The 25,001-nt window shown below is 33.8% G+C and overlaps 1 protein-coding gene across 1 annotated transcript; it reads right to left on the bottom strand.

The window, feature by feature from the left end:
- Nucleotides 1-253: 253 nt before the first annotated feature.
- LOC116339723 (repetitive proline-rich cell wall protein 1-like) lies at nucleotides 254-592 on the bottom strand. The gene has a single exon (XM_031765756.1). It carries the CDS (start codon nucleotides 590-592, stop codon nucleotides 254-256), a length of 339 nt encoding a protein of 112 aa, XP_031621616.1.
- Between the last annotated feature and the right edge of the window lie 24,409 nt (nucleotides 593-25,001).

Here is a 25,001-nt window from a genome sequence, read left to right as displayed (position 1 = left end):
TTTGCGCTGTCTGTTTGTATATTTGGTTTTTGATCACATAAATTTGTATTCGTCTTTTTGCAGAATATTCTGTATGTTATTGTTTTCTTCTTAGGCCGTCATATGAAAAAGGACTTAAGATCTATTTGTATGCTTTGATTTAATAAAATTTCACTTCAAACACATTTGATTTTTTTTGTTTTTGTTTCCATTGGCATCTCAACTCACATCCATGCCATACATTTTTCCAGATGATGATTTGCATTATGTTTTATTAGCATTCGCCTTTGTGTACTAACAGCAATGGTACTTTCTTGGCTGCTTCGCATAGATATAAACACAGGTTGCCATAGGTCTTACCATCGGATCCACACCACGGATCGTATTGCATTGTGCAAACGCACTCACGAGGTTTTATAATCGGTGGTACTATGATTGGAGGCACAAAAATGGGCCATTTTGGATTTATTTCTAAATGCGGTGGCATTGTATCTGGTGGTTTTTCTATCGACACTTGTCCAATTGGTGGTATAGGTGGAACTGGATTTTCAGTTAAAAGCATCGGTAGAAAAAGCAATGCACAAATTTTTACTACAGTATCTTTTAAACTCATTGCAGATTCACATTGACAATGTTATAGAATTAAAACTGTGCACTTCACTTGCAAGTGTTTTGCATGAACTGAAATTAACGTTTTCATTTGGCGACTTAATTTAAAGCTGAAAACAATAAACAATAAAATAATAAAAATGTCTTTTTTGTTCGGCAATATAAATACGTAGCTCTGGATATTATTGACTGAATTTTAAAATAGGTTGGAACAAATATTTACAATATATTAAAACTTTTACGCAGTTGAAAACAACTCACAATACAGTAAAACCACACAATACGAGCCAAGTAAAGAATCTTTTGTTTGTGAATAGCACATATTATTGAGAGGTTTTATCTATAACTGGTCGTTGCACCATTTCTGCAGCTGGGTCATTTTTAAATTTACCATACATTCGGTCATATTATGACAAAACCATATTTCGAAATAAATGATTTTTAAATAGCTTTTTATAATCTACACAAAGATCAATTTAAATCTTTTGAAGCTACTAAAAATCTATATCAAATATGTTCTGCACAGAGCTAATCTTACAAATACACTCCTTGGCGAAATTAAGTGTAACGTATAAAATGCTTCATTAATTTATTGAGAAACTTCATCGGCACTTAAACTTTAGAGAAATATTGAAGGTGGTCTTAGATCCTTTATCCGGAAACAACCAAATGATATTTACGACGATTCAAGTTTAGAAGTAGTATGTGCGTTTTTTCGTCTGATATGATTATAAAAATCAGCATTAGTAGATATGCAAAGTATGTAGATGATAAAAAATGTAGTGTAATGAACTGAAATGTTGTAGAATTGGTTCGAAATAAAATATAGGCTAGGCGATCTCATAAAACGTTGTAATCAAGTTGCTGATCTCATAAAAATAATCGTATTCAATATTCGTTTGCATTTTTCATTTTGTCCCTTGTTTTCTGTCCATGTCAATAAATAGGCTGATTGAACAACAAGAGTGTACGAGATCAAGTTTTTTTTCTTCAGTTTTAATGATATCCAATTTACCACATGCCGGACCCATTTTCACTTTGCGTTAACAATTAAAACATCACAACCATTTGAACGGATCGTAAAATAGAAAATGTTATGCGATTAAATTATGCATATTGATGCTAAATTAATATCATTATATGCATTGCATTGCAAATCATATGCAAGCACACACGAGCGAAGAGAAAGAGAGTGAAAATATTAATATCCATGCCATGTATTCAATTAAATTGGATAAATAACGCCACTGCGACGCAAGTAATGAAAGTGTTTTAATGACATTTAAGCTGACAAAGCGCACAGCAACCGTATTATTCGAATGGGATGCACCAGAGCCGAGCACGGACTAAACCATCATCAAAAACATCATATTCACACGCACAGGTGAAAAACAGTTTTGCTTAATTTTATCGACATTTGTTTTCGTGTTCACTTCCAAACAGCAAACATTTACCAATTTATACATTTATATTTTTCAAATGAATGCAAATGGTGTGCGCATCTTGTTGTGCCGTGCACGGCAATCGATACAATCACTTACCGCTATTCAATTCGATATTTGTTCGTTATAGTAATTTTACGGGTGTCGTTGCGACACCATCGTCCATAGTAATATATTGTGTTTTTATGAGGCAAACATTCATGATCGTATTATGACCAATTTCGAATGGTAAAAAAAACCAAATTGATTCTAATGAATGCCTTGGATTCAAGATTTTAAAAATCATTTATTTGCAGAAATTCAGATCTTATCATCATCTTTTCTGCATCATTCTCGATGCATCGATGCATATGGGTCTTATGTAACGTCATTAGCCATGGATCGTTTGTGATTATGAATGAATCGAAGAAGTCGAAAGTAATTTCGTTTCATCTTCATCTAATATTTCATCATTGGCTTGAATAAAATCCAACGAATACCGAAAAAAATGAATGGAATTTCAATTGCGGAATTCCATGTGGATGGTATGGATTTCAAACTGATTGTCTAACGTTGTTTTTTTTTTTATGACAGGCTCAAATGAAATGGTGGTATACAAGCGAGTGATGTTTTAATTGGACAAGTTACACTGGAGAAATGTTTCGATAAATCAATTTCAATGGTTACAGTCAAAATGTACCGATCAAACACGCACAAGGTGGTATTTGATTACTGTGCCTATTCAAAACCATTAACGGCTAGCAAACGCATGAAATGCAAGAAATCAAATGCGACTGAGCACACGCTGTGAATGTGTCATTTCCGATTATGATTCTATTTCATACGTGTCTTCAATGCACGTACCAAGACCGGTCGATGGAAAGAAGAAATGGCCTTTCATCTCCAATTCAACGCGTGTTTTGTTTTTAACTTTTTTGTTGACCCACAGAGCCTGTATTCCGTACACTTTCGAAATGATGAGTGTGTCTACGAAAAGGTCATATTCATTTAAGTTATAATTTTTTTTCCACAAAATTGAGACATAAACATTAAAATTACAATTATCGTTGTGAGTGCAACGTCATTTACGCAAATTACCGTTTTTGCACGCAAAACTGATCGAAAATGCAGCTACAGGCAAAGACGTAAATTTTAATTAAATTACTATATGTTCTTGAAAGCAATTTGGGATACTTGGACTTTGCCAGGCTCTGCCATGTAAAACAAATAACATGCTTTTTTCCACAAAATGAAATCATTAAGTTGTGTAAGCTTGTGTAAATTGATGAAACCGTTTTTAATGTGGCATATTCAGTACGAGAGATACGTGAGGCGTTTTACGTTATCAACAATCAACGATCGATCTGGTTTCAATTTTGAAACATTTTCTCAGCCAGTGTTGATTGATAAGTAACACAAGAGTGGTTATGCTTATCGTTCACTGTTTGCAGGCAACATACGAGAAAATCGAGTCAAATCATTCATGTATATATTTCGAGTGCAAAGAAAATTACACAAAAATTACCACGGGCTATAAGAGCGAGACAGACAGACAGAGAGGGAATAAAAAATGATAAATTTTTGTGCAATCATTTTCTAGTTGAATTAAATTTAATTTGTTTTATTTATTTTGTGCACGGCCAGCTTCGATGTATTAAATTGAAAATAAATGACCAACAATAATGGTGCTCGAATACAAGTTTGGCAATATGACTATATCGAAATTTGTGCACATTTTTTTGTGTTCCTTTTTCCTTCCTCTCGCAGAAATTGTTGAACACCCAAGATGAAGGTCGTTGTGTGAAAAATATTTATAAAAAAAAGAACGAAAAATTGCCATAAACTAAGAAATCAATCACTGGTGATTGGATTTAATTTCGTCCATTTAATTGACTCATTTCTTGGCTGTTTTCGCCAAACTTCCAACCAAAATGTTTTTATTTAACGAAATATTATTTTATTAAGCATTTTATTTGGGTTTTGCAAAGCCGTTTGGTACATTTTATCAACATCAACGATGCGATAAATTTTAATTAAAAGTCCAAGCCCCAAAGTTGTTTCACTTTGATCAAAATGAGCATAAAATAAATGCACTCAATACAAACACATCGGCATTTCCTTATTATTTCTCTTGCATATCGGAAAATGGTGATTTGATTTAAAAATAATAATAATAATCTTCGATTCGCTGTAATGCGATTTTTATTTAAATCAGCATATGAAACCGGGCGTTTCAGTTTGAAATGAATAACAAAAAAGGAACAACAGCAACAACGGAGATTACACCATTTAATCTTCTTGTTGAAATGAGTGTGTCTATGGCGAGAAAACCAGAAGAATTAGATCAATTTTCTAGGCTTAACATCAACGAACAAAAGCATTACTAATCACCCTATTAGAAAAAACAGTTAAATAATGAATTTTTCAAGTGAACACCGAGGTACTCCAAGTGACAACGAAAAAGAAAAAAAAAGAAACGGTTCGCATTGCGGTCGTCTTAAAAATCAAACCAACTTGTGGATGCGTAACAAAACGAATGGGCAAAGTAAATTGTGAAGCGAAGCGAATGTGTGATATCTCAATTAAATGGAATTATTCACACGACCGTGTAAGATGACACCTCGACAGTCAACAATTTAACACACATACACACACACACCATTAAAGCAATGACTGTTTACTTAGACAGCACAGCAGTACCAATCTAGTGTGTCTAGAATGTCTTTTTTTTTTGCTGTGGAATGGGGAAAAAAAGGGCAAGCAATGAAATGAAGTGCGCGCGCTTTAAGTTGAAAATAAAGGAGAAAAAAAGCGATTTAATTGATGGTGACAGAACACGGAATATTCTTTGAGCGTAGCTCAGTAATTTGTTGGCTCAAATAAATCGACAATTTTCATATTTGTATTTCGAATGTGTTTCTTTCGTTTGCCGTTTTTCTCATCATATTATATGATGCGCATAGAACGCGAGCGCGGCTTGCTTTTAATTCAACGCATTTTTCATTGAACATTGCTTGTGTGTGTTCACATTGGTGCGAAAAAATCATAAATGGGATTCACACCAAATATGCATTTGAAATTAATCCACACAAAACAAACGATGGCTATAAGCCAAAAGAAGAGCTCATGTGAACACTTTTCCCATCCAATCTATGCATTAAATTTTATTACAATTGCGGTTTTATTCTTTTATGGAATCAAAAAGCATCCATAAAACGTTGAATTCAGCGCGCTGGCGCACACACAACATCTTTAACTGAATTATGGCCGATGGAACGATGAAAAAACGTCGAATTTTGACTTCAAATAGTTCAAAGAGCAATTGAGTAGTCGAATTATTCGACTTAAGTCATAAATATCGCTGAAAAATGGAACGAACGTCTTGAGATTTTGTTTCATTCAGAACAAAATTGTGCACATTAATCACACGGTCCGACCAACGGCAAACACGTACCACAAACAAAAGATAATATATATGATATATGTTTATGAGACACAAGAGCCGTTTAATTGAAACCAAATCTGCGCACCGCACAAAAACACAATTGATTCTTCCAATCGGCTACAAAAACCATTTTGATATTTTAATAAGGTAAACCATATTTTCTCATAGTTTAACCGGTGAATTATGACGATTGGCAATGTTAGGCATGGAATCGATTTCATTTCTTAAAATGCATTCGTATTCGTTAAATGTGAAAAGAAGAAATAAACAAATTTGGATTAAAACGCAAAATTAACTGAATTGAAATAATGATATTCGATTTCCGATATGAATTCAATTTAAGCGATTGTCGATCATGTTACAGTTGACAAATGCAAACGATATTTTAACACACAAAAAGAGCGCTTGTGGACCAAGGCGTGATTTATCAAAGTGTCAAATCGACTGCAGTAATATGAAAGTATTGCAATGTTTACATGCAACTAACAAAAAAAAAAACACAAGACGAATTACACGTAAAAAACCTGCATTTATCAACGGCACACAGAAACGAAACAAAAAAAACATTGTTCGAATCGAACCGCGTGACTGGAAACACGATCAGCGAATACATATTAGCGTTGGCTACTTGTTTTTAACTGTCCATTTTTTTCGCTTTCTTGATCTGCACTCTCCGGTCGCAGTTATACTTGATTGTACCGTAGATATTGAGAAGATAGAAAAAAAAAAACCATCGAGATTGTTTTGCGAATAGTAAAACGTCAATAAACGTTGAAGAAATATGGTGTGCGACACATATGGACTCGAATAATACGAAAAGCACTTGAATTGCTGGGAAATTCATAGCAAATCATCACTTGTTATCGATATGTCTGTCGATGGGTTTATGGTTTTATGTCACAATCTCTTTTGCTTTGTTCCATTTTTATTTATCAACGTTTAAATCATAACGCATTCTTTCACATAATTTAAAACTCCGTTGACTTAATTTAAAACAAGAAAAACTTCATTGAAATATTATTCTTTTCCATGTGTTCGGCTTACACTTCATTGGTATTTTGTGTTTATTTCTTTTGTGTTTCACAATGCTCGGACAGCCTTTCGCAATTTCTGAGTGAGAATTTTTTTTCTCGCAGGTGCATTTTGACGGAAATTGTTTCGAGGCACACATATTGCATTTCCTCAAAGAGCATTATTTCAAAGCAAATTCAGTGGGAAATCGGATGCATGATTTTTAAAAAGAAAAGGTATTCGATTGTTTTTATCTTGTTGAATTTGAATATTTGTGTGCGAAAGTAAAGTCTTAGTTCAAATTGAACAGTATTTTAAATGCGTGTTGACCGTTGAATGCAAATGAAAGAAATTGTAATGACCTCCTGCTCCGACTGATCAGTTGACCTCACTTCACCAACTGCTTTGCTTTGAAACTGAAAACAACATCTCAGGCTCACAATAAGACTCGAAAAACAGATCGACAAAATCTCACAGCAAACCGTTTGGATTTAAAATCGAATATTGCAAACAAGGAATATTGTCGAAGAGAGAGAGAGAGAGAGAGAGAGAGAGAGAGAGAGAGAGAGAGAAGTCGACGCGACCACAGTCGAAACATTAATTCAATTTACATTTTAAATGAAACAAGCGAATTAAAAAAGGATAAAAACAATAATGAACATGACAATATCGCGCGCATACACAACACAACACCTTTTTTGTAACTGAACGATTTGCGTCTTTGGTGGCAAATGACCATGTTCCGATCGAATACAGTTAGTCGCGGTTTATCGCAAACTCAACAAATACTACACAGTTTCTCACCGTGCATTGTTGTTTTTTTTTCGAAGAAAAAAATGGTTGCTGAGGTTGTGCTGCTTCGGTACTAAGAAATTGCCCATTGGTGAAATTGAAATTTTACTTTAATTTTGTGGTATTTTCCGTAGTCGATTTGATTGGACTTTCGAAAGTGGACCACCACCAAAGATTCACTTTGGCTATAATCATCATGCAACAAAATCACAGTAAATCACTAAACTTGCTACTTAATGCAAGAATGTTACAACAATAGCATCGCATTCTTTTGCTATTTTAAACGGCAACAATCATGTTGCATTTTATTTCCTGCTACGCATTAAATCGACTCATAGCAAAAAAAAAGACTTTGATTTCAAGCACTTGGCAGAAACGAATACAAGACAATCGAACAATACAACAAATTCACTTGAACACAGAAAAAGAAAGACACCAGAGAGAGAGAGAGAGAGAGAGAGAGAGAGAGAGAACGAACACAACATGAATACATTCCGGTGCGTTACTTTAAATTGCATCGATGAGAATATGTGAATTTAAACTGGACACAAACGAAATATGCGATGTAAAATGAAATGTCGATATAAGAAATTGTCGTTTTAAAAACGCTCAGATAGAGTCACAATCAGTCGCCAATGTCTCAAATCAAACTTTCAACATTGCATTAACAATGGCATTCTTCGATCTTTCTGATTTCTCATTTTCTCTTGCACGCGGATTTCGCTACAGCAACCAATTCAGTTTCAAATTAATTTTCGACGATCATTTCTTACCCGATTCATGCCTGTCGTCTTCCTTATATAGCGCATACATTCGCATTCAGTTACATTGAATACAAAAGAAATATCGTTTATGTGACAATATCGTATGTTGTAATTAGTGATGGTGTTTACGTGTTTTCTTTTCTGTTTCATTGGAACATTGCTCTCTTCGCAAATAACGCTGGTGAGTTGATAAACTGTGCTCCACTCTGCGTAAAATGTGAATGACAAATCAACTTTTTTTTAAATTTAGAACAAAACTCAAGAAAACTAGAATACACGTATCCCGTTTGCTTTGGCGGGTGTAAAATTCTCTCGTGTGTATGTTCATTTTATTTATGGCTTTGGCATAATTTCACGACTACTCACTTTGAGTCAGCAATAAATCGAACGATCATCAAGACCTAAACGCACACGCAACGGATAAAATATGTAAATTTAAACAAGCTCATTGCAACGCATTAATCAATGCACGTACTTGATGGCAATCGGCTAACCTTGAAAATCTCTATCGTAGCACGCATGCATTCTGAGATTGAACAAGAACATCGTTCCGGCAGAAAACTGTGTTGGAATCGAAAAGGTTATCGAAAGGTGAGAGGCTTGTAAACACGTCAGCAAATCGATAAACTTAAACTTTTTACAGTTCGCTCGTATGATATGCAACCTATGTTAGTCAATCGCCTGGGAAATCAGTTGGTTTCATTTGCGCATCCAAACTATATTGCTCATTATTCGTTGAATTTTTGGCAAATACCAAAGTTTCCACATAAAATGGGCTTGAAGAAAAAAGAATATTTACAATCACATTCGTGCTTGGTACGAGAGAGAAAAAGTGTGGATGTAAAAATTCGATAAAATCGTATACAAAATTTAATAATAACTAGGAAAAGATAAAATATTCCTTGATTCGCTTGATTTGGCCGTTGGCTATAATTTAATTATGTGAGAAATGATTATGTGTGCTTCAATGAAAGAATGCACAAGCGCTCAAATACTCATAAACAAATTCGCGCGTACGTGCGCACTCGATCATAACAAAAAAAAAATATAACTGACTGAAAACATTTGTGATTCAGAGTAGAATCTCTATCTTGTACATAGGAGCATTTTTTACCACGATAACCAACGATTGAAATGGTCAAATCGTGTGCTTTGCATCGGTCGCTTTGAAAACAAAGCATACACACATATGCGGTACTCATCGCTCATTTGCCTTTAATAAATAATGGCCATTTTTCATGCATCATTATTATTACACAACCATTTAACGTAATCAGAGCCTTCTCGCATAGTTGCAAATGCACACGAGTGTATGTGTGTGCGTCTGGCTGTCTGTGTATGCGTGTTTATAGCCGTGCCAAGCATTAGCAAAAGATCTACAATCAAGGGTATCATAGTCTAGAATTAAATGTTAATGGATTGCATTTGATATGATCGTAACAACCCATAATAATAGACTCGATCTGCGATGGGCACAAGTTCGCGACTGCACATTTATCATAAATGCAATAAGGTTTTTGTTTGCAACATTAGAAAGCAACTGGGCACAATGGACCCGCGCGATAACTGTGTGAATTTAAACAATGACCCATTTGGAACCAGCAGAACGATGAAGAATGGCCGAAAAAAGACGTCGCACTGAATACTAATAAATTCAAAATATTATAACGGTTCATAACAACGAAGAAGGAAGAGCCGAACAGTATCGAACTTTCACTTTTCAACAAAGCTCACTCATTGATCTTGATATCGGATTGTTGATGACTGTAGCGAGCCGGAGAGAGAGAGAATCGCATTGCTAACGGGCAAAATATTGCGATCGATGAAATATGAATGTGGTCACCTTTTTTGAGGTGATAAATAAATAGTTGCAAAGATAATAACGGTGAGATGCGACTCAGTAAAGTTGGTGAAATTATTAGGCTATTTTACTGAGTTGGCGAAATGGTTGAAAGTAATTTGGGCTAACAACTCCACTCCCCTTTAGCACTCTATTCAAAATTTAACACTTTCCCATGAAAATGGATTTTATACTGTTTATGAGGCGGATAGGCTGACTTTTATGCTGAGTTCAAATGTGGTAAAACAAAGTTCTAACAATGAATTTGCTGATTTTTGCGCGTGTGAAACAACTACAGGCAAAATCGATTTAATTATGATGGACTTATAAGTCTCAATCTGTTTCTGATAAATAATACACAGAAAGAAAATAATAAAAAACAATGTACAACCATCATAACATTTTCATGGCACAAATAAAGAGCAACATGCATAGAGGAAACGCAAGTGAAATAAAAATAAATCACGCCAATGTTGCATTTGCGTGAGAGATGAGTGAGAGAAGTGTATATTAGCTCATATTGCATCGATGTTACTGATCATTGCTTGAGTAGTGCGCGCACACACACACACAGCATTCCAACACAAAACCATATTTCACAAAATAATTGAAACACAATTGCAACGAGAGAGGAGAGATGGTTTTGTTTTCTGTGTCTTTTTTTCCGTTGCGACGTTGGTTACGACTAAAATTCCATTGTATTTGCTCATTGGCCGTTGTTGAGCGCGAGCTCATTTCGAATGATGGATGCAATTGCGTATCGAGTATGCTCACATCCAGATCGAAACAAGAATTTGTAAATTGTAGCTGTGTCAGTTTTGATCACAAACGGCATAACAACGCGTTCGCTAAATGGAATCCGTTTACAATCTTCCAATTTTGAGCAATGCATTCCGTTTATTTTTGCTGTGGCCCGTTATCTCGTCATCGATATGATTTGCCGTTTACTGTTCTTCCATCTCTTTATTTTTTTCTTCAAGAAATATTTTTCAATCTTTCATTTTCGTTGTAGTTTTAGTGTTATTGCATTGACAATGGGTTCGTTAATTGTCGAGCATACTTGTTCAAAAAATTTCACCTTTATCTTTTAAAAAAAATTGATCAATTTTTTTTTCCTTTTTTCGATTCGAATAAGGACTGGCATTCACGAATTATGAGCTTCACATCGGACGCGGTCGAAACATTTAATTGTGAAATGTTCATTTTGCGTGATTAAAATATGAAATTTCTTTTGATCGATATAAATCGCTTTACGATAATGCCATACTTTTTCATGGTCGATGAACAAGTTGTAAGAATCCAACATAATTCCGAACATTTTTTTTTTTTTGCTGCAATATATTTTTTCAGCGAATATTTTCATTTTTCAATTTACATAAAACACACACAGCATCAACCGCGTACCATTAAATCAAAATTAATCATCATTTGCTGGGTCTTTTTTCCACATTGATTAATTGGACGGTAATCATTTATTTCAATAAATGGATGCGTTTCGTTTCATTGTATTCAATGTGCAATATTGTGTACTGTATGCACATGATTCGTTCTCTCTAGCGAATGATCATTTTTCATTCGGTAATTTGTATGAATGTAAATTCATTTGACTTCATCCATGAAAATAAATAAAAGCGAAAACACTTTAACGTATTATTCAATTTTCGAAGACATTGTTATTCTTTGATTGTTCGCCGACGCCGTAGACGATTCGATGCAACTTACATTGTTTTTTGATGATGTGCCGACCGACCGCACAGTATTTTTTCTGCACTCCGATGATCTTAATCCAAATGGTAACAAATAGTTGCAGTAGATTATACACGTATAATATATGATAAATAGCATTTCATTTGTTATCGTTTTGACTAAGTCTGACTTTAAATCGGGTTTGCCGTTTGAAATTGAAAACGCTACAGTTTGAGCAAAGTATCATCATACAATTGAAATAGTTGATATATCGAATCCCAATGGATTTCAAGGTATTAACATTTCAAAATCCGTTTGATATTTCTCGATGTGACGAGAAACATTTCGAAAATAGAACAAGAAACACACTGATTAAATGAGCATTTAAATATTCCGATTAAGAAGAATGCTTTTTTGAAATATATGACAGATATGTTCGAAAGCCATTTTTAATACCACAGTTTTTTATCGATAGTATTATTGTATCGACATTATTATCTAATTAACGAGCATTTAACTACAACGTCACTCCAATTAAAATGGTATCGTCTTATACTCTCTACCTCTCTCTCTCTTTGTCTCTCTAAAGTCCGTCAAATTGTTGACGAATTTGAATATTCACGAAGAATGTACCTTTGAAGAACGGAAGAAATATGTATATAATGAGGTGTCTCCCTGTCGATTTGTTACACCCATTAAAATGCCTTGGGCACATCAATCAGTTGTTGTTTGTTGCGCTCTTGTTTATTCATTCCATTTTTCTATCGACATAAATCCATTCTTATGTTGTGGTACGTGTCTTTATCGAATGATCAGCGCAGCGAGTCTGATTTTGTTGCGTAGAACTTGTTATTCCAGCGAACGATCGAAAATACCGTACACACAGTGGCAAATGTTAATCAAATGAAACCACGCATATGCAAACGTACAGAAGAATTAAAAAAAGAGCCAGAGCGAATCAAATTCAAATTTCAAAACGATACATTTCAATCTAGTTTTGATTCGAATCGTTATTTATTCGATTGCTACTGCAGCTACACATTAATTTGTGCATTCGATCGACTTGGTGAGTACATTGTGTAACAGTTGTTGTAAATAATAAAGAGAAAACAGTGCCGGCATTCCAATCGTTGCTTCGAAATTCGTTTGGTTGCATTGTAACAATAAATCGATATCCAATCGATGTTCAACTCTTTCGTTACACAACGACAGCTTCTTTGGATTCGTGACAATCGAACATTCATTTGGAATCGTTTGGTTTTGGATTCTTTTTCTTCTTAAAATCAGATTATGTTATGCTTTTCAACACATTGGTACGTAGGTTGCTCCATAATTTTTTTTAAAATGGTACTTATAGTGTTGCCCGATGTAAACCATTGTCATATTCGTAAAGTTTGATGTTTTGGTATGTATTCGTGCCCTGAACCTTTTGTCGTACGAACGCTATTTGTATTGTTTACAGTGACTGGTAAACTGCGACTCAACAAAAAAATGAATTTTACACGTGAAGATTTTCGTAAAATGATTTACTACGATTTTCGAAGTAAATTATCTCAACAACAGTGTTTCGATCGACTTCATTTGGCCTTTGGCAATGAAGCACCAACCCTTCAGACAATTTATAACTGGTACCGAGAATTCCGTTGCGGTCGTAGTTCGCTCAAAGACGAGTTTCATACAGGTCGTCCAAAATCGGCTGTTGTGCCACAAAACATCGATGCTGTCAGAAAACTGATTATGGAAGATCGTCATGTGACCTACCGTGAGATTGAGGCATCTTTGGGCATTTCATCCCACAGCATACATACAATTTTGCATGAACATTTAGCCGTAAAAAAGATTTGCTCTCGTTGGATCCCACATAAATTGACCGATGAACAAAAAATGGCTCGTGTGAGTTGGTGTAAAGAAATGCTCAAGAAATTCAATCGTGGTGCTTCAAAAGACGATAATAAAATCGTCACTGGTGACGAATCGTGGATATATGCCTATGAGCCCGAAACGAAACAGCAGTCGACTGTATGGGTCTTCCAAAATGAAGATAACCCAACGAAAGTTGTTCGAGCAAGAAGCACTTCGAAGCAAATGGTCGCCTGTTTTTTCGGGAGAAGTGGTCATGTGGCAACCGTTCCACTAGAGGATCGTAAGACCGTCAATTCTGATTGGTATACCACCATTTGTTTGCCCGAAGTGTTTGGTGAAATAAGAAAAAACAACCACCGTCGCAAAATAATTCTTCATCACGATAATGCGAGCTCTCACACATCTTTTCAAACTACTCGATTTTTGACCGGTCAAAACATCGAACTGATGGATCATCCACCGTACAGTCCTGACCTGGCACCCAATGACTTTTTTTTGTTCCCAAGCGTGAAGAAAAAACTACGTGGTCAACGATTTTCGACACCAGAAGAAGCAGTTGAAGCGTTCAAAACACACGTTTTGGAGATATCAGTTTCGGAGTGGCACGAATGCTATGACAAATGGTTTCATCGAATGCAAAAGTGTATCGATCATCTCGGGGAATATTTTGAAAAACAATAAAACCATTTTCGACAAAAAACAACTGTGTTATATATGTTTTTAAAAAAAATTATGGAGCAACCCTCGTATGCTTCATGCAGATTTCCATGACATTTGTTTTTAATTTGAATTGTCTCATTAACATACCATTCGATTCATTTTTGGATTGACATTTTTTTTATCCATTCAACACAAAATCATGATGTTAACCTTTTGTGTTGGTGCATAAATGATGCGAGTCATAACAATTATCGCAATTATCGGTTTATTTAAAATAGAGCTAATGTGCTCTGAATTTTATGAATTAACAAGAATCTATAATTTATTTGCAACGTTTTTATTCACTTAATTTTAATAGTAGAATAAACATTGATGCAACAAAATTCAACATCTAAAAATTAAAAAAAAAATCCTAAAAAATATTATCATGTTGAGAATTTGTTGGGAAAGACTAACCTCCTTGAAGCTTTGCAGAGAACAATTCACCAATGTATATCCCGTAATAATAAATGATTTTTGACAGCGTTCCATCACCAAGATTAGATAGAGTTGACTTTTTGTCGGATAATTGTACCATTCTGCGCAATAAATGAATTGGTCTATTTCAGCCGCTTTCGTGGTCAATTGTGTTCCGAAGTAACAACACAAAAATAAGACTTGAAGCACAAAAATGAACGCAGTTATAGACAAATGTGTCTCAGTATAATCGTGGCTCGAATAACTCTGAAATCAGTAAATAAATTCAGAAAGGTGTTTCTTTTTCAGACAATATTCTACCTCTTTGACCTGCAACAGAGTGGTGCACATACAAATTAACACCAAAGTATTGATTATCAAAATCGGCGCATTCATTATCTCAGCAAAGTTTTCGATGATTCTAGAATGTTAAATAAATGGATTAAAACTAGAAAATTGCATCAAAAATTTAAAAAATAATAATGGTTTACGTACTCTAGACTCGTAAAATGCAACTGTATCAATTCAATAAAATCTTGTTTGTGCTTCGAGTGATCATCAGAATTGAGATTCTTAATCATGCTCTTGACATCTTCAATAAATGTGGAAAAATATTGAACAATTGCGAAAAAGAGGAATTGTGTTGAAAGAATTGGATATATTGTGATTGGAACCATTACAAATCCTTGAAGAAAAAATGTAAATATTCTATTTCTTTCGATTTCAATGTCCCATAGATTCCTATTCAGTAAAAAGTGAAAGAAAATTTTAATTTTATCCATTATCAAAAATATTTGATTGCAATTCGTTACAATGATGCGTGTTGTAATTTCCATGATTGTATGCTGTAATTTCCATTGAGATAATCCCCCAGAACTTCTAAATATGGAACACTTATTAAAATCGATATTAATACAACCCAGAAAACTCCAATTTTTCTTGTCAATGTTGTTACATATAAATCAGTTTTATAGTATGCATCTTTGAAATCACTTTTTATTCCTAATTTAAAAAAATTGGGATAGTTCACGTAATAATTGTCATTCAAATACTTGTACTTACTATCATTAACCAATTGGTTGATATCGTTCAAGAGGTGTATCACATCATTTGTTTTTAATGAAAATGCAACGTTCAAGAAAAGTGCGATTAATCCTCCACAGGTAACGTACATTGTCATGGCCACCAATAGTAAATTATCGGGATGAGTCACAATGAATGCAAATGTTGATGTTATTTCATACAACGTTGGTAACGTGAGTACAGTTACTTTGAGTGTCTCCATGATTTTACCCAGCTTGTGTTCATTGAACTGAGGTAAAATGCAACTAATTCGCAGAAGTATTTTCGTGAATTGTAAAATTTCCATTATTTTCTTTATTTTTTTGCACTTATTAAAATATTACTTATTAGATGATGAGCAATGCAACAAATAATTCAACGAAACCAGTGCTACCTGTCGTTTTATACGAAACCTTTTTGAACACTGACAGACATTTAGTATCACTTATATTTAATTATGTGGTGTTCACTTTAATTGTATGTTTGAGCCATTCGTTCTCTTCACAAACAATTTCAATTTACTAAAAAAAGTCGCATAAAAACACATCCATATAAACAGTGAATTAGTTCTTTATTACACAATCAAAACCCTCCAATTCAATTTGAAGAATTTTCACTTGTTTCAACATCTATACAACATAAAATTGTTCTTACTTTTTATCTCTAAAACTCTAACATGTAATTTTCATTTTACTTGCAATAAAAAAACGGAGACATTTTCACCAAATGAAAACAAAATCCATGTATAAATGCTATAGTATTTGTCTAGACATTTAAGTAGTAAATCATATAACATATAGTAATGAAATTCCTACTAAAGAGTTAAATGAGTAAAGTTTAAGTATTTCTTAATTTATTTCTTAACTTATACTTTACTATAATGTAGGGAAAAAAATCAATAAGATTGGACAAAAAATATGTCATAAGAAAAAGCGAGAATATTTTTCTCATAAAGCAAAATAATATTTAATTTATTAACCTCGCTTCTTTGAAAACCGCATTCAATATGCCAATGTTTTTTTGACGTGACCGTTCATTTACTAAATTTTAATAAAATTAAAAACATTGATGCAACAAAGTTCAACATCTGAAAATGAAAAAAAGACATGAATTAGGTATGTTGACAAATGATAGTTGAACTAACCTCTTTAAAGCTTTGAAGAGAACAAGACACCAATGAATATCCGCTAACTCTAAATGGTTTTTGGCTACGTTTCATCGCCAAAATCATAAAAATTTGATTTTCCGGTGGATAATTGTACCATTCTGTACAGTAAAGATATTGGTTTACCTCGGCTGCTTTCATGGTTAATTTTGTTCCAAAATAACAGCAACTAAACACGACTTGAAGCACAAAACAGAATGCAGTTAAAGACAAGTGTGTCCCAGTATAATCGTGGCTCGAATAACTCTGAAATCAGTAAAAACATTCAAGAAGATGTTTCTTTCTTTAAGGACAATATCCTACCTCTTTGATCTGCAACAGAGTGGTGCACATACAAATTAAAATCAAGGTATTGATAATAAGTATCGGCGCATTCATAATTTGAGCAAATTTTTTGATTACTCTGAAATTACTCCAAAAAGTGATGAATTGTGCAAATTTAAAAAAAACATCTTAGCGACTCACTCTAAACTCGTAAAATGTAACTGTATCAATTCAACGAAATCTTTTTTATGTTTCAAGTGATCATCACAATTAAGTTTTTGAATTAGGTCCTTGACATCATTAATAAATGCTGAAAAATATTCAACAATTGCGAAAAATAGGAATTGTGTTGATAGTATTGGATATACTATTGTTGGTTCTATTATAAAACTTTGAAATAAACATGTAAGCATTTTATATATTTCGACATCTGTGTCCCATGGATTCCTTAGAGAAAATGGGAGGAAATGAACAAAGAAGTTAAGCGTAAAAATGTAATTGATATTACGTCGTTTTGTTCTTACAGTGATGCATATGTTGGTTTCCATGATAGTATGCTGTAATTTCCATTGAGATAATCCACCAGAATGAGACAGTATGGGACAATAATTAAACTAGATATTAAAATAAACCAGCAAATTGCAGTATTCTTTGTCATTCTGGTTACATATAAATCCGTTTGATGATATGCATCTCCAAAATTCTTTATTCCTAATGTAATAATGCACTAATAATAATTACTACGGAATTTTTTGGCGATTTATTGATGCTACTTACTATCATTAACCAATTGGTTGATATCTTGCAAGAGGCGTGTTACATCTTTTGCTTTCAAAGAAAAAGCAACGTTCAATGAAAATGAGATTAGAGCTCCAAAGGCAACGTATATTATTGAAGAATTATTTATTAAATTATCCGGTTGTGCCAAAATGAAAGCAAATGTTGATATAAAAGAATAAAACGGTGGCCAAGAGAGGGCAGTTAATTTAAACGTCTCCTTGATTTTACCCATGGGAGAACAGTTGAACATGGGTAGGATGCAGCTTATTCTCAGTAATTTTTTTGTCAATTGCAAAGTTTTCATTTTTTTGAATATTAAGAATTTGAATAAACTGAAATACTGAGTATGATATTTTCAAAAAGAATCAAATAATTTAATTTTTGAGGACTATAAGAACGAATAAGAAAACGTTAATTGAGTGAGTAAAAACCACTTTTCAAATAATTTCAACAATGTATTCTAGCAACTAACCACAAATGGGGTGATTTTCTTTCTTTTATATGTTTCCAATCAAACAATTGTTTCCGCATTTTTTTTAAATAATGCTACGTGTAAATAGATTTTCAAGGAAATGGGTTCTTTTTTATCTTTCAAGGCTTAAAAAAACGAAATGTTTGTTTTGCTTACTTCCCTTTTAATAACAGGTAGAGTAGTATGTTATTATCATTTCTTAATCTATTTAAATCATGTAATGACCTATCAAACAAAACTGTTTATTTAAGGGCTGCAATGAATATTTATGTATAAAAAGCAGAGTATCCTGATTTGCTGCTGCTCAGCATATAGCTGAGAGCTGAGAAATGCTAAACTCGTGCGGCTAACGCATACGAAACGGATGCACGATACATATTCCCCTTTCGCTTCGTATGTGCTGCCGTTGACGCTATTGCCGGTACAACGGTTACACACTATACCAGCGAACATACGAAGTGAAAGGGGAATATGTATCGTGCATCCGTTTCGTATGCGTTAGACGTACACTTTCAGAATATATGAAAGACTGAGAGCAAAAACAGCACGTCGCATCTCATCTCTTGCTTTGACTTACGTAAGCAAAATAACGAGGGATGCGACGTGTTGTTTTTCTCGCAGCTTCTCATATGTCGGTCGCAACACAATTTCAAACTCAACTGGTTACTAAGTTTTGAGTTTTGAATTGAACTTCCAATCAACTGTTTATAACCGTTTAAACGGGGAGAATGCATGTGTGCGTGCCATCCGTTTCGTATGCGTTAGCCGCACGAGTTCAGCATTTCTCAGCTCTCAGCTATATGCTGAGCAGCAGCAAATCAAGATGCTCTGATAAAAAGCAGTTCTGCTACTGGATCACTCTAAAATAAACTGGGCCGAAATTACTTTACATCGCACGAATTATTATTTTTTTTTTTCTTCTTGGTTTTATAAGCGTAACGTAGCGAAAGTATCAAGAGATTTTTTCGATTTCTCATGTTTGTAAGTATGAAGAAAATCGAGTTTTACAAAAATTCAGCGCGAGGTCCAAGGAAACACTTTATGAAAAACTCAGACATTATAATGAGATATTTTCAGCCAGATGAATCAGCTCAGCCAGATATCGTAAGGAGCTGAAATGAAGTGAACACAATCAAAGTGATTGTTATAGTGATTGTAGCAATGTAAGTGTAATTATAACCATAACAATCACTTCTATTGTTTTCATTGTATAGTGTTCAATCGTTCTCCTAAATTTATTACTAGTGGCAAACAGGGGATTTTCATTCTTTATTATACTTCGAAAATTTCGTAATTGAAAATTATGTTTATTGATTTATTATTACACTTTTTTACACAATCATCACAAAAAAATCTTGAGGAGGATCTTCGATAAAATAAAAAACATTTCAAAGCTATTTTTTGAACTTTTTTCATCTGACTCTATAACGTCAACGAACCATTGAAAAATTAAAAAAGGTCGAGTTTTACTCCAGCATATCCACTTTCATTTAAACCAACGATTTTGTACAAATAACCAGAACCAATTGGCTGTTTTCCATCATTATTAGCTGTTGTTACGTACAAAATATCTAATTTCGGTCCACCAAATGAACTGCTTAGAATAAAAGTAGATAATGGTAGAAAGTTAAAAAAAATCTCAATCATGAAGTTCTGTGAAAATAATACTCAATCAAGAAAAAAATAAAAATAAAAGTCGATCAAAAAATGAGTAAAAATAATACTCAATCAAGAGAAAAAGTGAAAATAAAAGTCAATCATAAAATGAGTGAGAATAAAAGGCAAACACAATTTATGATCGATTTTTATTTTCACTTTGTTTCTTGATTGAGTATTATTTTCATAGCACTTTATGATTGAGATTTTTTTCAACTTTCTACCATTATCTACTTTTATTCTAAGCGGTTCAAATGCTAAAGATGTGATTTGGGTTCCCGGTAGCCATATTTCCAGCAATACTTTGCGAATTCTACATTTAAAAAAAAGTCATTCTTTTGGTGACGGAAGAGAAATACGTTTATCATGAACCTACCTCGGATTAAATTTTATAATTTTACGACCAAAATAAAGATTACCGTTCCGATCGTTTGTCATCCCATCGATAATAAAATCAGATTTTATCTCATTTTCAGTGAATGAAAAATTTTTGGTGGCGTTTGCTATTTATAAAAATACAAATTAGAAAAGATCGATTGAAATCGTTCAATGAGTTAAGTTACTTAAATTGCCAGAGCCTGGATGCCAATCAAATTCAATCGCATTGTGTCTACATGAGTCAGCATAGTAAAATTTGTTCGTTTCTCGAATCCATGTTAGTCCATTCGACATGAAAACATTGTGAAACATTTCTTCTAAGCCCTCATTCTTATTGTATCTATAAAATCTACCACTCGCAACTGACTTAGAGTCGCATGATTTTGCTGCCTTGGTACCACCAAAAAATCGACCAAGATCTCAAGATCTATTCCCACCAAAAAATAATTTTCAGCACTTTTAATGGGCAACAGAAATAATAATGTTGATGCATTTTCGATGAATGCTTGATAAACACGATTTTCAACATAGTCATAACGTAAAAGGATAGTATAAACTTTGTGTATTTTCATCCCAATGCGGAACTTCGCCCACGGTGCATCTCGGGGATGGTAGCTGCTCAACATGATATCCTAATTAAAATAAATTAGAAAATAATTCAAACACGAAAGAAATTATATAGAAAGAAAATAAAAAAATGCACGAATTAATTGTGTCTTAATAACCTTCAACTAAAGAAAACAAGAGACAGAAAAATATTATATATAAACGCATTTTTTCGAATATTCAAATATTTTTTATTGAATGCAAAAATGAAACTGACGATCATATTAGTATTTTTGGCTCATTTATATGAACGAACATTTTATTGCGTGTACAATTAGATCCAACAGTTTGAAGATTACATATCAGCAGTAAAAAATATCGTCAGACAAACAAAAAAAAGTAAAACATCTCAAATGAAACTCATAAAAATTCAAATTATTCGTGTTGTTGAGGATGACAAGGTTTTTGTAAAAATAATTGTAAAAAAGGTTCAATCAAATTTGTAAATCCATAACGAAATCCACAAACATAAATAATTATTTTCAATTACGAAATTTTCGAAGTATAATAAAGAATGAAAATCCCCTGTTTGCTACCTGAAAACATCAATATAATTTTCATATTGAGTATTATTTTGCTTTGAATGTCAAATAAAATTACCGATTTGAAATACCTTGTGCATAAAATATTTCCAAAACCTCGAAGCACAAGTGGCCGTTGAGTATTGATGAGAGTGACTGGTAGCACACGTTGAAGATCAGGTGGAAGTAGATACCAGTTGCAATTATAAATTGCTTCATAAATTTCCATAAAATTGGTGGTTATATTCTCACCAAAATTGCAGAGCAAGAGAATAGTGGAGAATGACCAGAACATAATGCCCACATGGATGATCAAAATAAATGGATTCGTATTTTCTTGTGACTAAATTTGCGATTATAAAAATACTAGCCGGCCTCCGCTCGCTTCGCTCGCTACGGCACGCTCGCTCCGCTCGCTCGGCTAGGCATGTTATTATAATTCCTATCTCTGAAATTACTATCTCTATAGATTTTGACTTTATTAAATTTTGTTCATTCAATATTAATATCAATTTTAAGTCATGGACCATGTTGTCCGACCTCAATAGCCGTATTAAATTTTGTTAGACCATGATGTACTATGTTGTCCCACATCAATAACCGTGTTAAAAGTTGTTAGACCATGATGTACCATGTTGTCCCACCTCAATAACCGTATTAAATGTTGTTAGGGCATGATGTACCATGTTGTCCCACCTCAATAACCGTGTTAAATGTTGTTAGGCCATGATTTACCATGTTGTCCCACCTCAATAACCGTGATAAATGTTGTATGGCCATGATGTTCCATGATTTCCAACCTCATTAATCGTGTTAAATCGTGTTAGGCCATGATGGACCATGCTTCTGACCTCATTTACCGTGTTAAAAGATATTAAAAGTTGTTAAAACATGATAACGGTGATAAAACGTTTTAACTCATATTAGACCACGATGGCTGTTAAACCAACTTCAAAAGTACCCCTCTCCCATAATTTTGGGCCGAGGAATCCGAATTTGATCATGAAATTTACAAATTTTGACATCGCCCATACAAATATTTAAAAAATAAAAATCGACCGTGATGGAGTAGTTTAATTTGGTCCAAAACCTCATGGTGACCTAGATCTCGGTCCAAAGTATAAGGGTGTAAAGTTTGGTTCAGATCGGTTGAAAATTGTGAGAGGAGTTAAGGACGAAAGAATGGCATTTCGTTTTTATAATATAGATATAATATAATAATATAATATAATACATTCATAGTTCTAGTTCATTATTAGAAGCTGAATTCATTGCAACTTACTTTTTACTCCCAATTTTCCAGATTCTACATATACATCTTTGCTTTTAAGAGGAAGTTTTGAACGAAGAATTAGATTAAATTTTATATCGTTTAAGAACATCGACCAAAAAATTTCATATCATCCAAAAATGGAGGCGATGTACGTGGATTGAGAGTTCGGCCGGTCGTTCGTTCATACATATTAAAATGTTTGCTCCATTCGTTTCAGACTCCATACAAAACAGGACACGGTTATAAATATCATCGGTAGGAGGTGTTTTTCTGAAGGAATACTCCAAATTAAGACACTTTTGTTCTACGACTTTTTCTAGGATCATCAAATAGGATCCCGTTAGAATCCAGTTGGTCTTGCCAACTACTTTCTAACTTCGCATAACTTGTTTTGAGTGGAATAATCTGAATATAATGAACAAAAAATAAAAACTCCAATGGATGTACCACTAGAAGTATAGAGTTTACGGAGATTAAGTAATCTGGTGTGTTTGTCATGAGAGTTCAATTTGTTTTCTCGTCGCCATTTGAATTTATGGTGCATCGTGAATTAGTCACGATATGGCCAAAAAAACAGTGAGTCAGCTTTTTGTACTCCTTACCATATGTTTTGAAATGAATCAGTGTGCCAATCCACTTGGAACGAGCGTTTGTTTGTCAATAATAATATATTTTTTTGCTTCGACGTATGTGACGTTCGTTCGCAAAGAAGTATTTCCATTTTGAGTGATTTCAACGCGTTTCGAAACGGAGTGTGTAATTATTTTCAGTGGCAACAGGTACACATGCGATCTATCTATTGAATTGCATTCACTGAACTCGTTAGTACAATGCTTGATTTTTATGGTTTTTGATGTTTGAAAAAAGCCATATTTTTGCGGTGTGATTCTCATGACGAGAATGCTTGGGTCATAATTCTTTCACATTGCTTTTTGTTCATAATGTTATGCAATTAGGAACAAAAAAAAAGAGTCACATTTGTTTTTCTTATAACAATTTGTGGTTCACATCAGCTTGATTTCAAATGCATAATAGATTCCATTCGAACGATGATCATATCATCAATTAGCGACGTGCTCCGATTAATAGATATCGTAGGATCGACTTGAAACGTTTATTATTGCCAACGATGATGGTAATTATAAATCAATAATTGACTGTTTGGCATCAACCTTAACGTTTCACATGTGTCTCACTCGCGTTCGTTTGCGAGCCGTGAGACTCACAATGGACGGGATGCGACGAGAGTTAAAAAACCGATGGCAGAAAATTAAAGATCAATTAATTGATTATTATATGAAAAACAAAGCGGAACAATCGTTAAATAAGGAGAGCGCAGCGGTGGTCGCTCATCCATTTCATTCGGATTCGATCAATCGCAAATTGAAAGCAATGCGAATTTATATCCCGAGTAATTGATTTTATTATTCTCATGTTTGTGAGCACTTTTTTCGTTCAACCATCTTATATAATTGGTCTGTGAATTGTGGAATTGTAGACGGAACTGTTAATTTTTATTATGGAACATCGCTCGCAATGATGATTTTTCCATAGGGAATATGCGAATCCAATACAATTTCAAGTGCACACAATTCTCAATGTCAGTTTTTCATCTTGCAAAAAAAAATAATCGCCGAACAAAAAGTGGAAATTAATCAAACTGCATAAAGTGCCCGCTTCGTAGCCATCGGGCTATACTTTTATTTGTTGTTCATAAAATATTCCGTCTTGATGACTAAATATAATAAACTTGTAATATCACGAACTTCAAAATTTATGTCTATCGTTCTGTTTGCCTGGCTGATTCTCATTCAAGTTTTTTGTTTGTTTTGTTCGGTCTTTTTGTTTTTATTCGGCGAAATGAAAAAAAAAAAAAATGACATAAAAAAAACCAAACGCGCAAAAGTATCAAACCGAGACACAGAGGAAGACATCAGAAAGTGGCAGAACAACATGCATTGATGCAATATGAACGAAACAATATGAAAACAGCACAAAAAATACCCCCATTGACGTGGACAGATCTATTGCACCACACAAAAGACACAGCTGGATATGCACACAGAACGCTAATTGATTTATTCATTTTCCATTTGCCGCTACAAAACACTTATAATTTGTGGCGGTTTCTCTCTCTCTCTCTCTCTAACTGCGGAGTTTTGTTCTTTCATGCAGCGCGCAAATATGTGCAATTGCGCCGAAGAACAACAACAACAACCTGAGCGCCAATGGTAATAATAATATAACATCAAACTAACTAGAAAGCTGAATTAGCTCTTTTTCAACCCGTGCGCGTAA

This window comes from Contarinia nasturtii, unplaced genomic scaffold, assembly GCF_009176525.2.
Source record: "Contarinia nasturtii isolate CC-2019 unplaced genomic scaffold, AAFC_CNas_1.1 Cnas_scaffold_533, whole genome shotgun sequence".
Classification (NCBI taxonomy): domain Eukaryota; kingdom Metazoa; phylum Arthropoda; class Insecta; order Diptera; family Cecidomyiidae; genus Contarinia; species Contarinia nasturtii.
Note: the sequence above shows the minus strand (reverse complement) of the source record. Positions and strands in the feature narration are given on the sequence as shown.

Bases quoted from the DNA above. Each gene is read 5' to 3' on its own strand.
- LOC116339723 (XM_031765756.1), bottom strand. From the start codon at position 592: ATGAGTTTAAAAGATACTGTAGTAAAAATTTGTGCATTGCTTTTTCTA.